At 34.4% G+C, this 15812-nt stretch overlaps 4 protein-coding genes across 5 annotated transcripts; 3 read left to right on the top strand and 1 right to left on the bottom strand.

The window, feature by feature from the left end:
* Window positions 1-730: 730 nt before the first annotated feature.
* On the bottom strand, window positions 731-1863 carry BNAA05G32510D. The gene has a single exon (XM_022713322.2). The coding sequence runs from the start codon at window positions 1472-1474 to the stop codon at window positions 950-952; it is 525 nt and encodes a 174-aa protein (XP_022569043.2). The 5' UTR covers window positions 1475-1863; the 3' UTR covers window positions 731-949.
* Window positions 1864-4407: 2544 nt separating this feature from the next.
* On the top strand, window positions 4408-5598 carry LOC111207936 (universal stress protein PHOS32-like). Its single transcript, XM_022706549.2, has 4 exons — window positions 4408-4716; window positions 4815-4924; window positions 5011-5129; window positions 5416-5598. The coding sequence occupies exons 1-4, from the start codon at window positions 4542-4544 to the stop codon at window positions 5489-5491; spliced, it is 480 nt and encodes a 159-aa protein (XP_022562270.2). The 5' UTR covers window positions 4408-4541; the 3' UTR covers window positions 5492-5598.
* A 250-nt stretch (window positions 5599-5848) lies between these two features.
* LOC111211875 (homeobox-leucine zipper protein HDG8-like) lies at window positions 5849-10917 on the top strand. 2 transcript variants are annotated; one of them, XM_022713186.2, is made up of 10 exons: window positions 5849-7302; window positions 7387-7504; window positions 7583-7774; window positions 8198-8620; window positions 8899-9003; window positions 9130-9342; window positions 9436-9616; window positions 9768-10027; window positions 10253-10342; window positions 10442-10917. In XM_022713186.2, the coding sequence occupies exons 1-10, from the start codon at window positions 7184-7186 to the stop codon at window positions 10808-10810; spliced, it is 2070 nt and encodes a 689-aa protein (XP_022568907.2). In that variant the 5' UTR covers window positions 5849-7183; the 3' UTR covers window positions 10811-10917. The 2 variants fall into 2 exon arrangements, with proteins under 2 accessions (XP_022568907.2, XP_048614212.1); XM_048758255.1 differs by having other exon boundaries at window positions 9130-9616.
* A 433-nt stretch (window positions 10918-11350) lies between these two features.
* On the top strand, window positions 11351-15655 carry LOC106450527 (UTP--glucose-1-phosphate uridylyltransferase 2). Its single transcript, XM_013892206.3, has 20 exons — window positions 11351-11564; window positions 11661-11708; window positions 11847-11938; window positions 12030-12120; window positions 12283-12343; window positions 12429-12506; window positions 12593-12643; window positions 12734-12807; window positions 13083-13155; window positions 13248-13305; window positions 13427-13539; window positions 13781-13813; window positions 14082-14134; window positions 14211-14286; window positions 14371-14427; window positions 14524-14607; window positions 14704-14802; window positions 14906-15010; window positions 15117-15188; window positions 15383-15655. The coding sequence occupies exons 1-20, from the start codon at window positions 11500-11502 to the stop codon at window positions 15407-15409; spliced, it is 1410 nt and encodes a 469-aa protein (XP_013747660.2). The 5' UTR covers window positions 11351-11499; the 3' UTR covers window positions 15410-15655.
* The last annotated feature ends 157 nt before the right edge of the window (window positions 15656-15812 follow it).

The following is a 15812-nucleotide window of genomic DNA, read 5'->3' on the forward strand; positions in this document are numbered from 1 at the left end:
TCACAAAATGCGTCGATATTTGGTATTGTATATGAACTTCCTTGGTTTCTTGACTCGGCAATTGTTGAGAGAGTATAAAAGTTTATCGTCAATGTTTTGTGAATGAGGAGAAAACTAGTCGTAGTAGTGTTATTTATAGAGGGAGACATCGACACAGAGCGTTTCGAGCCGTTAGTAACAGGCAAAAATGTCAAAACTAGGGTTTCTCAAAGTATGGTTCCAAGGCCTAGTTACATTTAATGTAAAGTCTTAAAATTGAACTACTACCAGCTTCCAATGATACATCGAAGCTTTTCAAGACGAGTTTTATTGCCTTCCCAAGAGATGTTTTCTCATTTTGTATAGGAGTATAACGGATACTTCGTAGTTAATATAGGCGTGGAGAAAAATACTCTCGAACACACACATGCACATTGTTGTAGAAAAAAAACTTTGCTTTTTCGTTCATATGAAAAGAACCAACGCAGATTTATCTTTCCCCATAATTCATTAACTACATGGGATTAACGGGAAGAAAAGAGAAATCACATCCCACAACAGATTAACATTTTTATGAAAAAGTTCAAAAAAAAAGTGATGAAGAAGAAAAATAAAACATTTTAGCAAAGTGGATCATTTGTTGTATTAGGTCAAGAGTTCTTTATATTGGCTTTGTTTGTAAACTTGTAAAGTTACAGAATATCTGGACAAAGATAAAGTTTTGTATTTGTTCATTTGAAATCAAATGAAAATTTTATCCATAAGATTTTTAAGTAAAGTATAGTTTTGTATTCTTAATTTACCAATGATTCCACAATCCACAAATTAACCCCCAATAAAACATTTACATAAGGGAAACAAAACCTATATCTGGACTATTATTGTCTCGTTCTGTTACATTAATACCACAAAAAAAAAGAGGCACTTCAGTAAATAAAATAAATAAATAACAGATCGGGTTGTTGTAATATTACAACGACACGTTTTCTTCGACAATTGTCTCCAACTCTGGCTTCTTAGATTTGGAAACAGAGATCCTATGCATAAACTCCACCGCCGAGAAATCTTCTATATCTTCAAGATTCAGCTTCGTTCCCTTAACCAACCTCGCGTTTTCATCTTCCTCCTCCTCTGGAGACACTTTCCTATTGTCACAGCTTCTCAAACGTTTCTTGCCGGCCATGAAGATCCGAGCCATGTCGGATGCATTGGCTGCGGAAGCCACACGGGTCATGGGGAACGCGACGTATACATGGCAGCCTCCAACGTCTAGGTCGTCGTCGGCTGCGAGAGGGATGAATTTACGACCTGTTTTTAAGGACTTGACGTTAACGAGAAAATGGCTTGACATCTCCATCATGAGCTCGGCTGCTTTTGTTGGTACGTTGATGTCACGTACTTCACCGTCCGGGAGAATTACTTTAGCCGCCGGTGATGATGATGATGAATTAGATGAAGTCGTTTTGCTTAGAGCGCATGAAACGTAGTTGCCCATATAGTTGAGTGTTTTGTTGATCAAGAGATCTAGAGATTATGTGTGTTAAGATGAAATATTTTGATTTTGAGAGGATCGAAGAAGACAAAGGAAACTTTATATATAAAATCTAAAGATGTGCGAATGACGTTGATAATTTTATACGTTATTAAATTAAAAAATATGAGGATTAGTATGAATTATAAGGTGAAGATGGGACAGGTTTGACATTAGATAATTGAATCCGCGTCTTCATTACATAAAACATATTATATGTTATATTTTAGCCATATTTTCAGAAATCTAAGCCTATGTTTACTCCGCGCAAAAAGCTAACCAAGTCTTATCAATTCATTTACAAGTAATAATTGGTCATAATGTTATGATGGCACACAACTTCAACATAATATTGATTGAAGTATCTTGATAAGTTTATGAAACAACTTAATATTTGGTTGGGACGTATCCTAAATACTTCAAGGGTTTGATACTCTCAAATTTCAAGGAACCGGAATGTTTTGCGTCATTAATGTTTGTGGTATGTATGTTATGCAACTTTTAAAAGAGTTTTTATTTTCTTTGACATATTGTACAGAGAGTGTTTAAAGCATAATAATTTTAACGATAAAAATGCAATAGTCAAAAGGCTATACATTTAAAAAGGTTAGGGGAAATACAAATATTGCGATGAGTCAACGTAGCTACCATATTTTATACATTGCGCGAACTGTGGAAGAGACGGTCACAATATAATAATCATCAAACATTACAGAAATGTATGTCAACAGGAAATTATAAGTTTTTTACAAAAAAAACATGAAATTATTAGAGGCTCAAAGTGTGGAAGGAAGGTCGCGAATCTTATTGTATTGCTTACTTCCAGTTGCTATTCCAAATTTTATAATCATACGATATGATAAGATAATAGTACTAGTTTATACTAATAACAATCAATGTTTTTTTTTGTGCCATCAATAACAATCAATGATTATAAGTTAATCAATGTAAAAGAAACTACACAACGCGTGGGACGGACGGTCAGTTCCACGAACCTCCGTACTTTCGGTTTGATGATTTATTGAGAAACCTTTGACTTCGAGGACGCGACGTTTCCATTATCCACGATGAACGTTATACTGAATTGATTGATAATCTGATTTCTTACAAAAAAGTTGAAAACATGTAAAAAGTAAACCGTATAGTGAGATTCATTTCGTTTTCTATATAGTTGTTGTGACATTATGGTTTACATAATCATATTGTATATGTTACTGTTGTTCAATTTCTAGAAACGACCGTAACAGTTAATATTATTAACTAATGTAATCTAGTTCAAACAACCAATTAATAAACGCTAGAATCATACCTAAAATATCTCTATGATAGGTTACTGTATCAGGGGTGGGAGTTTAGGTACCCGTTCGGGTTTAGATTGAGTATTTCGGATTTTCGAGTATTTCGGTATACATGTACAGAATCCGTTCGGGTATTTTTGTACTTCGGGTCGGGTTCGGGTATTTTTAGTTCGGGTTCGGTTATTTCGGATCGGGTTCGGATATTTAGATTTTGAAAAAAAATTAAAATTTTTAATTTCTCAAATTTCTTGTATTTAAAAATATAACTTTCACTTAACTAATTTTTTTTATCTTTAATAGATTGAATGGTTAATAGATTTAGACATGACATTTTGAAACTGAAAAAAACATTAATTTGGTTATTGTTTTTAAATTTGGATGTAACTTTTTGTTAATTTTTGAAATAAAAAGTTTGACATGCATTTTAAGCGAGTATCAAATCATTTTCTTCGTAATTCTATGTATATCATATGAATTTAAAGTATGTGTAGTATCAATATAAATATTTTATATAAAATGAGAGATGTAAACTAGAAATATATGGTTAATTATACATATGTTCGGTTATCTTCGGATATCTATTCGGGTTTGGATATTACATGTTCGGATTCGGATATCCAATCTCTCCTAATTCAATACCCGTTCGGATATTTTGCTACTTCGGTTCGGGTTTTTCGGATCGGGTTCGGGTACAGCTTCGGATATCGGGTAGAGTGCCCACCCCTACGGTGTATAACCAAAAGATCTTCGTACCTATGATTGTGTATTCCTTTTCTCTCCTATACATACAGAAGCCCAAAGGCTAAAACACATTTTATAAGGCTTCACTTAAGATCCAAGCATCAAACAAAACCACTATCACTCACATTTGTTTGATTAGCAATATACACTATGCCATCGTAATTAAGCCCAATGAATATTTAAACAACTTATAATTAATTAACTGTCGGCCCACGACTTCTGATTATCAGTTTTTCTTTCTGATATTTCATTTTCCCCGGCCATGAAATGTTTTTTCTTGTAAAAAGGTTGCTTTCATAGGTTGGTATCTAGTTCCATCGAACAATAAATAATGAGTAAATAAAAGCTTATAAAAGAAGAAAAGTTGAAGAATATAATTGCCTTTGCTAAAAGTTGACAAAGAATATTAATTTCTTGGGCAGCAAGTGGTATAAAGATAACTTCACTTTAACACACCATATATCAAGTACTTATCTTCTATGGGTCTTCAGTGACACACATCATTTCTTTGCCCACTACCAAGTCAAGACATTGATTAACATATAATTAAGTTACATATGTAGCTAAAAATAAAACAATTTATTTATCAACAATATATATATATATATGTATATTTCTCTTGACAAATGAAATGAGACGTTAATAAAAATTCACAGTGTTATGCAAAGATAATACATACAAACTTAGTTAAAATTCATATTGTGATGAAGAAAGAAAAAAAAAGTGAAAGATAATTATGTCCTAATTGACTATTTGTAGTGTTTTAGGAAAAGTAAGCAAGAGTGCAAGACAGATCACCTAGAAACTTCAAGAATCTCCCCATCATAATCTGAAAACAGCCAAAAGAAAAAGCAATCATTAAATATCTAGAATTCTGTGTGCCCAATTATTCTCCAAACCATCAAACCGGTTAATACTATAAATCAAACTAGCTTGCTTCCTTAATATCTCACTTAGAAATCATCGAGAAAGAGAAAGAAATAGAAATAGAAATGGTTAAAGCACGTACGGTGGGTGTGGGAATGGATTACTCTCCAACGAGCAAATCGGCTCTTCGGTGGACGGCTGAGAATCTCCTTGACGATGGAGACACCATCATTTTGATTCATGTTCAACCCCAAAACGCTGAGCACACCCGCAAAATCCTCTTTGAGGAAACCGGTTCACGTATGTATATAATTACCATATTTTCATATTTTTAGAAAGAAAAAAATATCTTAGTTTACTTGTGATCATTTAAAATAATTACTAACTAATTACTGCAGCTTTGATTCCCCTGGAAGAATTTAGAGAGGTTAATTTCTCTAAACAGTATGGACTTGCTTATGATCCGGAAGTTCTTGATGTTCTTGATACTCTCTCTAGGGCAAAGAAGGTATTTTAATATTACAACTACTATTGTTTTTGGTCGTCGTTTCAGTTTTGTATTTGTTTCTTTAAATGTTTTTTTCTTAATTAAAGGTGAAGGTGGTGGCAAAAGTGTATTGGGGAGATCCAAGGGAGAAACTTTGCGATGCCGTCGAAAATCTAAAACTCGATTCTATTGTTCTTGGCAGTCGAGGCTTGGGTCCTCTCAAAAGGTAATACATTGTTATTATAGTTTGAATTGCTTTCCGATTTTTTCATTATATAGAGGAAGTAGAAACCTATAAATTAAGAACCGAAACTGCTTTGTTGTGGTGTAAAATTAATTTGATTTATATTTGATTTAAATAGTTACTTCTGTTACTAAATTGATCGAGCATTTTTATATCTATACATGAATACACGAAAGAGACGCGTATACACACATAATTATAGACTATATAGCAAGTAAGGGTCTGACTAATGAATAATGTGTACGTTATCGTGTTTTTTTTTCTGTAGGATGTTACTGGGTAGTGTGAGCAATCATGTGGTGACAAATGCAACATGTCCAGTCACGGTTGTTAAAGCCAATTAAGTCGATTGTTTTTAAAAATTTGGAGTATACGTTTCGACTTGTATGTTGTATTCATACATTAGTCTTTCAATAAACTAAAGTAAAATGAAATCTGTAGTTATCAGTTATCACTTTTGTTTGTATGTAAAAAAAACATGAAAAACAGCACATAGACTATGAAACGGAGAACACAATGGGACACATCCCACACGCTGTACACGCCACCAGAGAATAAAGAAAGAGATGTTAGATATACCGGCCTGGCGGTTACGGGACTATAAACGTAAAAACGTTTGACAAAAAAAAACGTAAAAAAACAGAAGTTTGGTCTACTATATTACAATTATATCTATTTTCTAGCCATCCATTTCAAAAGCTTTGTTATATGCCTTTGATATATCTGGACCAATATTAATATGATGGTCCAAATATGAAATTAAATATATATATATATATATATATATATATATCTATTTAAAATAAATAAAATTATTTATTTTATCTTAATTTTGTATTCAATTAAATCAAAATTTATTAAAATATTGGTAAGAAAATAATAAAATCTAAAATAAATTGTTTAAATTTTTTATTACTGAACATGGCGCATGAAAATGCGTAGTATATTACAATTATCTATTTTATAGCCATCCATTTCAAAAGCTTTGTTATATGCCTTTGATATATCTGGACCAATATTATTATGATGGTCCAAATGTGATTTTGATGAATTCAATCCAATCTGCTGGTCAAATGTGTAATATTTGAACATGGGAAAATCTATATAGCTTGATTTTTGTAAAAAAGAAACAAGTTTCATAGTTGATTTGATTGGATAAATGGTTGATCGAATATTCGATAATATGTGTTTGATCTTGACTTTAGAAAATCTGTGTTTGATCTACTAATCCAAATATGAATTGAAAGTTGGGTATATACACAAAAAGAAATACTCCTTCTGTTTTTAAAAGATTCATGTTCTAGATTTTTCACATATATTAAGAAAACTCATTAAACATGCATTGTTTTTTGTGAATAACAATTTTTCATAATTTTTAACCAATAGAAATTCAATAAACACCATTAATTTTTTTGAAACTTACAATTTTTCATAAAATCATACATTAAAAAAATAAAAAATGTATCTTTTTGAAACAAATTTTTTTTCCAGAACATAATTTTTTAGGAACGGAGGGAGTATAAGATTTCAACCTTAAAAGTTGATTCAATCATGTGGTAATCAGATGATTCAGAACGATTGTATGGACCAGATCGTAAGTTATGTTTATGGGCCGATCCAGAATAGATTCGATAATTATCCAGTATCATAATGAACTAATCCAATTTGCATGGTAGATATTGAGAGTCATTGGGTTCGATTAGAACCGGTCAATCTTGAATCACTGATAATCTATTTTTTAACTGTTATCTCTAATACATATTTGAATTTCAGAACAATGTACACAAAACAAATCTAGTATATATCTCTAATACATATTTGAATTAAAGAAAACTAAGAACTACCTTTTTTACATATAATAGTACCCACTCTAATAGTAATATATATATTTTCCCTTTATTTCCATTTTATATACTTATATTTTTTTTATTAGCATTGCACCACCTTTTCCATATAAATGCTCACAAACTTGTGAATTAACAAAAAAAAACAGCATTGTTACGGAAGCAAATCTACTTCTTCTCTGTGAAGAACAAATGGATTATGATGGTGATGGAAGCCCAGACAACGAACACTATACTTCAGTAAATGCCATGTCAAAAGAGAAGAGGATTTGTCATCGTCACACTCCTCAACAGATTCAGAAGCTAGAAGCGTAAATCTACTTATCAATCTTTTATTAGTTTTCAAAATTTGTTGAGTTTTTTTAATCACTGATTTTTAATTTTTATGAATGAAGTTATTTCAAAGAATGTCCTCATCCAAACGAATCTCAGAGACAAGCGTTTTGCGATGTGTTGAACCTCGGGATAGACCAAGTCAAATTTTGGTTTCAGAACAAAAGAACTCAAAGCAAAGTAACTATCTTAGCAAATCCTTTATATTTAATATTAAACTAAATTTTATTTTATTAATATATTTTTCATTTGCTATAGGCTCAAGATGAGAGAACTTCAAACATGTTGCTTCGTGAAGAAAATGAAAAGCTCCGATTGGAGAATGCTGCGATGATCGAGGTTTTAAAGAATGTGACTTGTCCACCTTGTGGCGGTCCTCCATTCGGCAGAGATGATCGCGAAAGTAATCTCCATAAGATGCGTCTAGAAAACTCTTTCTTCAAAACGGAGGTTATCATTCGATTTCATTTCTCTAAACCAACACATATATCAATATTAAAATTTTGTGATATTTGTTTGATCCATCATCATATTATTCATGTTGATTTATGAAACAAAATTATATTTATCTCTACTCGAAAATGATAATATAACTTCAAAATTAGATACTAGTATGCTGAATATGATAACACGTATCAGATCAATAGTAAACTACTGGTTATATGATGTATATATTTATCTATGTATTAACGATTGTTCAATATAAATGATTTTGTAAACTACTTATTAGCGAGAAAATTATTTTCGTAAAACAAAGTAAACCATTATAATGGTTAAAAGCGATGGAGTAATAATATATCTTGAAAATGCGTTTTTTTTTTGGTTTCTAACTGATAATCCATACTAATACATATGTTTTAAAATAAATTTTAGCGTGACAGCTTGGCGGCAGCCAATAACAAGAATCAACAAACCATGTTGGACTCACTCACTTCTGTTCAAAGACAGCAAACCTTTGAAGCTCTCACCTCATATGGAATGAATCCATACAATCAACCTAGCTCATTAGAATCTCAAACCATCCAACCACAACTACTACCCCAAATGGATATACCGCAGCTGTCTGAAACTGCGGCAACTGCGGTTGAAGAGCTTAAGCGGCTATTTCGTACCGATGAAGCTCTTTGGGTTATGTCGTCTATTGATAGAACATATGTGATTGATCAAGAGAGCTATGAGAAGTTCTCGCACTCAGTCAAACATTTCAGGAACTTGAGTGCTCGTGTCGAGTCTTCTAAAGATATCACGGTGGTTCCTATTGAGGCAACAAGCTTGATTGATATGTTCTTAGATTCGGTATGTATTCAATTATGCAAAATAAATACTAGTATTATATTAATTAGCTGAAAATTAACTGCTGCATTTGCAGTTGATATATGTTTTTAATACGAATTTTTAAACTTTATATTATACATATTTGTTTAAATCAATTAGAAGACCATGCATTTTAATCGGACATTTCTTCTTATTTTTGCAGCTTTCAATAGTTTAAATGTGTGTTTGGAAAAAAAATGATACACTCCTAGTGCTGGAGATAGTTATAGACAAATGTGACATGCACTTTTTTATTGCAGGAGAAATGGAAAATGCTTTTTCCAACGATCGTGAACGAGGCCAAGACGATTCATACGCTCGGATCCGAGCTTCCGATAAATGAAAATTGCAATGTCTTGCAAGTGGTAAGAAGTATTTTCACTGTGGAGCTTAAAAACGTTATCAATTAAATTAGTTATGTACAATATATTGTCCTACTCTAAAATCTGATTCGATCTTAATATATGTGATATATTTTTGAATGTCGATAGATATGGGAGCAACTACACATATTGTCGCCACTAGTGCCACCAAGGGAGTTTATGATCGTTAGATGCTGCCAACAGATCGGTGAAGGGCTCTGGATTATTGCTGATGTGTCACAAGACTCACAACACATCGTTAACTCTGACCAAGCCAGTCCGTCTTGTTATAAACGTCCTTCTGGTTGTCTCATCCGATCCTTTCCCAATGCTCACACCGAGGTGTCTATTGCCTCGAACGATCTCAACATGTCTATCAATCCGTACAAATGTATTCATTATATTTTCTTATTTGATGTTACTGAAATATTTCAGGTAAGGTGGATAGAGCATGTGGAAGTGGACCATACAGCCGATACACATAAGATGTATCGAGAGCTTGTAAGTGGCAGTTCGGGCTATGGAGCTAGGCGTTGGATCGTCACCCTTGAGAGAATGTGTGAGAGAATGGCTCTCTCCTCCATCCTAATCATGCCGGCTACTGACTGGAGTGAAAGTATGTTTCATGTATTTTTTAACTTTACTAATCAAATATATATATTTCTTATAATCAAAAAAAAAAAAAAAAAATATTTTAATTTGTGATAGTGGAATATTTAGTGACATTAGTTTTGATGTTAATGATAAAGATATAATTGTTTTGACAGCTATACCGACAGTGGAAGGACGAAGGAGTGTGATGAAATTAGGGGAAAGAATGTTGAAGATCTTCAACGAAATGTTGATCATGTCCGGGAAGGTTGAGTTCCCGCAGCAATCGAAATGTGGAGTCAGAATCTCGATCCGGATGAACAAGGAACCCGGGCAACTACCCGGTTTAGTTGTCAGTGCTGCATCTTGTCTCTCAATCCCTCTCACTCCTTTGCAAGTCTTCAACTGCCTGAGAAGCGACGACACTCGTCACCAGGTTTCTTTATTTATTTATTTATTTTGACGAAAAAAGGCCATTATTTATTTCCTTTACCTGCATGCATTATTATCGACAACATAGTATATACGATGAAGGACCAATGGTCTGAAACATCTAATATATGCTATTATCCCTATTGAAAGCTTCGGATTGGCATGTTTTTCCCTCTTATCGTTGTCTTGAGTCGCGTCTTAACAACAAACCACGTTTGCATGCAAACAGTGGGACGTTCTTTGTCGTGGAAACGCAATCACTGAGACCGCTCGCATTTTCACCGGATCAAGTGGAACAAACTGCATCAACCTACTCCAGGTACATACAGTCCCTGAACTGTCTCTTGATAACTAATCTTTGGTTGTTATATACATAAATCATCTAATACTCTTTACTTGTATTTATATCCAATATTAGCCTACACCACTGTGGGGTACTGGACAAAATATGGTACAAGAACCACACAAGAAGATGATGGTGCTACAAGAGTGTTACATGGACGCATTAGGAGGCATGATAGTGTACTCTCCTCTTGACATGGCTACAATGAGTATCGCTGCATCTGGGGAAGTCGACCCTTTGAATATTCCAATCCTTCCTTCTGGCTTCACCATCTCAAGCGACAACAGTGAGGGAACTTTACTCATGTTGGCTTTTCAGATCCTTAACTCTGATGAAAACAGTAAGACCAGAAGTGTGAGTGAGATTGCAGTGGACAGAGTGAGTAGATTGATCAGCCAAACTGTTCAAAGCATCAAGCTCATGCTCAATTGTCCTCCTGAGTGAGTGAGAGAATATTCTCTAGAGGATTCTCTTTTGTTGTTGGAGATATTTTTATTTATGCTGGATGTTGGATGATTTGGATTGCTTATGATGATTTTTCAAAGACATGATTTTTATGGTGTCTTTTTTTTTTTAATTTTATTGTTTGGACCTTTTCGTGGTTGGTTATAATAATTTTCTCATAGAAAATTTTTAAAACTCAGAATTAAAACATTTTTTTTGTACGGTTAACTCAAATTTAAAAAATCAAAAATACCGAAAACAAAATAATGATTTGTCGAAAAAAATTTACTGACAATAATTTTGTAAAATTTTCTATTTAGTCAAAATAATTGAAGAATGTTTTTTTTTTCCGAGTAATAAAACAATATGAAAGTATTTAAAAAAGTAAGAAAATAATACTTATTATATTAGCTAGTGACCAAAAAAAACATCTAAAATTAGTGAAAAAAAGCTAGAGAAATGGAAATAAAGTTGACGGTACAAAAAAGAAACGTAGAAACACGTGTAAATTTGTGATTGGTAAAGAGAAGAAAATATGTATATATTCGCGGCAATGACACGCATCGTCACTTCATCACCACTACTCCTCCGAAACTCCCAATTCGCCTATATATCAATCTCTGCGTTTTAATCACCATCATCATCTACAATCTTCTCCCCGGATCAGAAGCTCTAATCGATAACCGACGATGGCTGCCACCACCGAGAATCTCCCCCAGCTCAAATCCGCCGTCGATGGCCTTACCGAAATGAGGTCCGCCTTCAGATTTGATTGCTTCGTCTTTCCCCTTTAATCGTAGATCTGACGTTTTCGTGATGATTTCGAATCGAATCTGTTTTGTTGTTTCAGTGAGAATGAGAGGAGCGGATTCATCAACCTCGTTTCACGCTACCTCAGGTTTGTTCTTTCTCTTTGTGGATGGATGTGTGGATTTGATTATCGGATCGGATCGGATCTGGATTTAGATCTGTGTTGCTTCGGTAGACTAATTAGATTCTCTGTGACTTGATTACGTGTATGAATCTGAATCTGAAGCGGTGAGGCACAGCACATTGAGTGGAGTAAGATCCAGACGCCCACTGATGAAATCGTTGTTCCCTACGATAAAATGGCTCCCGTCTCTGAAGGTTTGATATCGATCTGTTTTGAAGTTTCTATTTTCTGCTTGTGGTTCCTCTGTGATTCGAAAACTGTGTATATGTTTTACAAATGATGTAGATGTTTCCGAGACCAGGAATCTTTTGGACAAACTTGTTGTCTTAAAGCTTAATGGAGGTCTTGGGACAACAATGGGATGCACTGGCCCTAAGTAAGCGCCTCTTTCTCTCTTATCTGTTGTCATTCTCATTTCATTTCACTTGCGTACTTGCTACGGTATAAGTCATTGCTAGTGGATTCTTATTGAAGTTAGTGAGCAATCTCTTTGTGAAATTTTGGCAGATAAATTATATTTTACCTTTTTACTGTCCAGGTCGGTTATTGAAGTTCGTGATGGTTTGACATTTCTCGATCTGATTGTTATCCAGATTGAGGTTCGTCATTTTCTTTATCACTCTGTTCTGGTACTTCTCTCATGTTTCCTAATCTTAATGCATCCACTATATTGCTCGCGCACAGAACCTCAACAACAAGTATGGCTGCAAGGTCCCGTTGGTTCTCATGAACTCGTTTAATACACACGATGACACACATAAGGTACTTCTATTTCATTGTGGTTCACATTCTTTCACTTTCTAAATTTCTGTTGTTCATTTTGGCTGACTGTTTTCGTCTGTATTCAGATTGTGGAGAAGTACACCAACGCAAATGTTGACATCCACACTTTTAACCAGGTGCGCATATATAGCTAGCAAATTAAAATTTTCTATATGAAAAAACTGACATCGAGTATGCAACTAATAGTGTTTACTTGGATTTTCTAGAGCAAATACCCCCGTGTTGTCGCGGATGAGTTTGTGCCATGGCCCAGCAAGGGAAAGACCGACAAGGATGGCTGGTATGATTTCATTTTGTTATATTAATCAAAATAGTATCTTTACATGTCAGTTTTTTTCTCTGTGCTTCAGTGTCACTCAAGTTTTCAACCGCATCAAAAAATTTATATTGTATCAAATCACATTAGATCGTCTTATACTAGCTGTTTAACTGTTTAATAACTAAAATCATCATGCCTTGGGCTCTCTGAGATTAGTCCATGATTGCAGAGAACAAGAGCTTATGATTTTTTCTAACAGGTTTCAGATCGCCTACTAATAATTTTGCTTTGTGAAGGTATCCTCCCGGTCACGGTGATGTATTCCCATCCCTCATGAACAGTGGAAAGCTCGATGCTTTCTTATCCCAGGTTCATTCTTTAGTACAGTCGACTACTATTTTCCCAAGCATTTAAGATCAATATACATCCTTACTGAAAATTTGGTTTTCTGGATCTTGCAGGGTAAAGAGTATGTGTTTGTTGCCAACTCGGACAACTTGGGTGCCATCGTTGACTTAAGTATGTCTTCTTTAGATAGTTTTTTCTTGTTTACATGTTGTTTAACTGTAGTGAGGTAGAGAAGTTGCATGAAATTCTATACTAACTGTGTTTCTTCCCTCGTACTTGGTCATTTCTGCAGAAATCTTGAAGCACTTGATCCAGAACAAGAACGAATACTGTATGGAGGTTACACCCAAAACCTTAGCTGATGTAAAGGGAGGAACTCTCATTTCTTATGAAGGCAAAGTCCAGGTAACTTCGTAACTGCTTCATTTCTTGTTTATAAATGTACCTTTTCTTATACATTTGTAGACTGCTATTCCTTTACTGTTCATTGTTTTGGGATTCTGTAGATGCATTTATTGCTAGATATGCATATGGCAAACTTCTTTGCATCTCATGCTCTTCTTACTGCTGCAATTTCTTGCTCTACTGAAGAACCAACTCGATTTCTTGATCTCTAAAATTGTTTTGTTTTTCATGTTGATCCCAGCTCTTGGAGATTGCTCAGGTTCCCGATGAACATGTAAGTCCATACGTCTTTTTGGTTTTCTTTCCTGTTTCTCTTTGGATTTCAAAATTTTAGAGATTTGTTTTTAAGCTCTTGTAACTCCTTAGAGATGTGTGAAAAGTTGATAAACCAGATTAGTTTTCAGAATAATTTGTCAGAAGCTCCTCAAACCCTCTTTCCCTCTCTCTGCATTACATTGTACTTATGAAGGGGAAACTGTAGACTTTTGTTTGTGACGTCTTTCTGCTTGAGTTACTGAACTCATGTTTTGATCCTTGTGTAGGTCAATGAGTTCAAATCAATTGAGAAGTTCAAGATATTCAACACAAACAACTTGTAAGTAAAGCATGCACTTAAAATTTCCAGAAGATATATAAACGTCATTGTAGACTTTAACTCTGTGAATTTACAGATGGGTGAACTTGAAGGCCATCAAAAAGCTTGTGGAAGCTGACGCGCTTAAAATGGAGATCATTCCTAACCCAAAGGTGCATGCCTGGCCTATTGCATAGTTTTTTAGTTTTGCAATTTTCATAACTGTATATCTGAGAAAATGCTGAAATTCTATTCAGGAAGTCGATGGAGTGAAAGTTCTTCAACTGGAAACTGCAGCTGGTGCTGCAATAAGGGTAAATACTAATACGCATGTCCTGGTTGTACAATTTGAAGTATTTTTATATTGTTATGACTCCTTTTTGTTGTGTGAATCTCCTGTCTTGAAACAGTTCTTTGACAATGCTATCGGTGTTAATGTACCTCGCTCACGGTTCTTGCCAGTGAAGGCAACTTCAGACTTGTTGCTCGTCCAGGTAAACACTTCTATACCACATTTTAAAGTGAAACAGAGTAACATAGACATCTTCTGAAACGTTTGAGTGATGACTAAAGTTTCCATTCTTCTGCAGTCTGATCTCTACACCCTAGTCGATGGCTTCGTCATCCGAAACAGTGCTAGAACTAACCCCTCGAACCCAACAATCGAACTGGGACCCGAGTTCAAGAAGGTAAAAAAACAATCTCTTTGCAAATTGCAAGTCTTGTTTGTTTCTCTAAACATTAATCATCTCTCAAAGCCTCACATAGTGTATCTAAATCTTTTTTAAACAGGTTTTTAATTTCTTGAGCCGGTTCAAGTCCATCCCTAGTATAGTCGAGCTAGACAGCCTTAAGGTGTCTGGTGATGTCTATTTTGGCTCTTCCGTTGTTCTCAAGGTATATATATATTTGTAAAAATCAGTCTACAATCCATAACATTGTAGCTCCTTATGTGTTGTTTGGCATAAATATACTCAAATTGGTTTCTTTTGGTTATTTGAAGGGCAAGGTGACTGTGACCGCAAAATCCGGGACAAAGATTGAAATCCCCGACGGTGCTGTGATCGAGAACAAGGTAACCTAACAAACTGACTATTAAGGTGTTATATTCTAGGAGTGTTTAATCCGGTTTTGAGCTTGGTTTCTTAATTGTTTGGTTGGTGATATTTAGCCTATAGGGAGCCGAGTATTTTGGTTTCACTTACTACTCTTTGATTAGATTTAGAAATAAGTGAAACTGAATCACCAAAATTGAATTTCTTTTTGCAGGACATCAATGGTCCGGAGGATCTCTGAATAAGAAGAATCCAAAGTCTTCTTCCCTATCTCATGGAAGCCACATCTTGCTACTGATACATCTACTCTTCGGTATAAAAGAGTCAACCAGAACGTTTGTGAAAGAATAATAAATGCTTTTTGCAGTTTAGCAAAGTCTTTTCCACCATGGACTTTCAGTACTTTTGCTCTTCAAATTCTCCAGAACATATTACAATGATGTTTGAGTGTATTCTGGTTCTTTCTATAATCAATTTTTTTTTTGTTTTTGTTTGGCGACAAAGTCTCCATATTTTATTAGCTTTCATTCCATCAAGTTGATTGCTGAGATCAACCCGCATGGAGAAGAGTGAACATGGGAGAAAACAGTATTACGAGATCGGGCTTCATTCGCAACAAGGTCCACAATCATCAGGCTCTGGAT

This window comes from Brassica napus, chromosome C5 (genome assembly GCF_020379485.1).
Source record: "Brassica napus cultivar Da-Ae chromosome C5, Da-Ae, whole genome shotgun sequence".
NCBI classification, from domain to species: Eukaryota; Viridiplantae; Streptophyta; class Magnoliopsida; order Brassicales; family Brassicaceae; genus Brassica; species Brassica napus.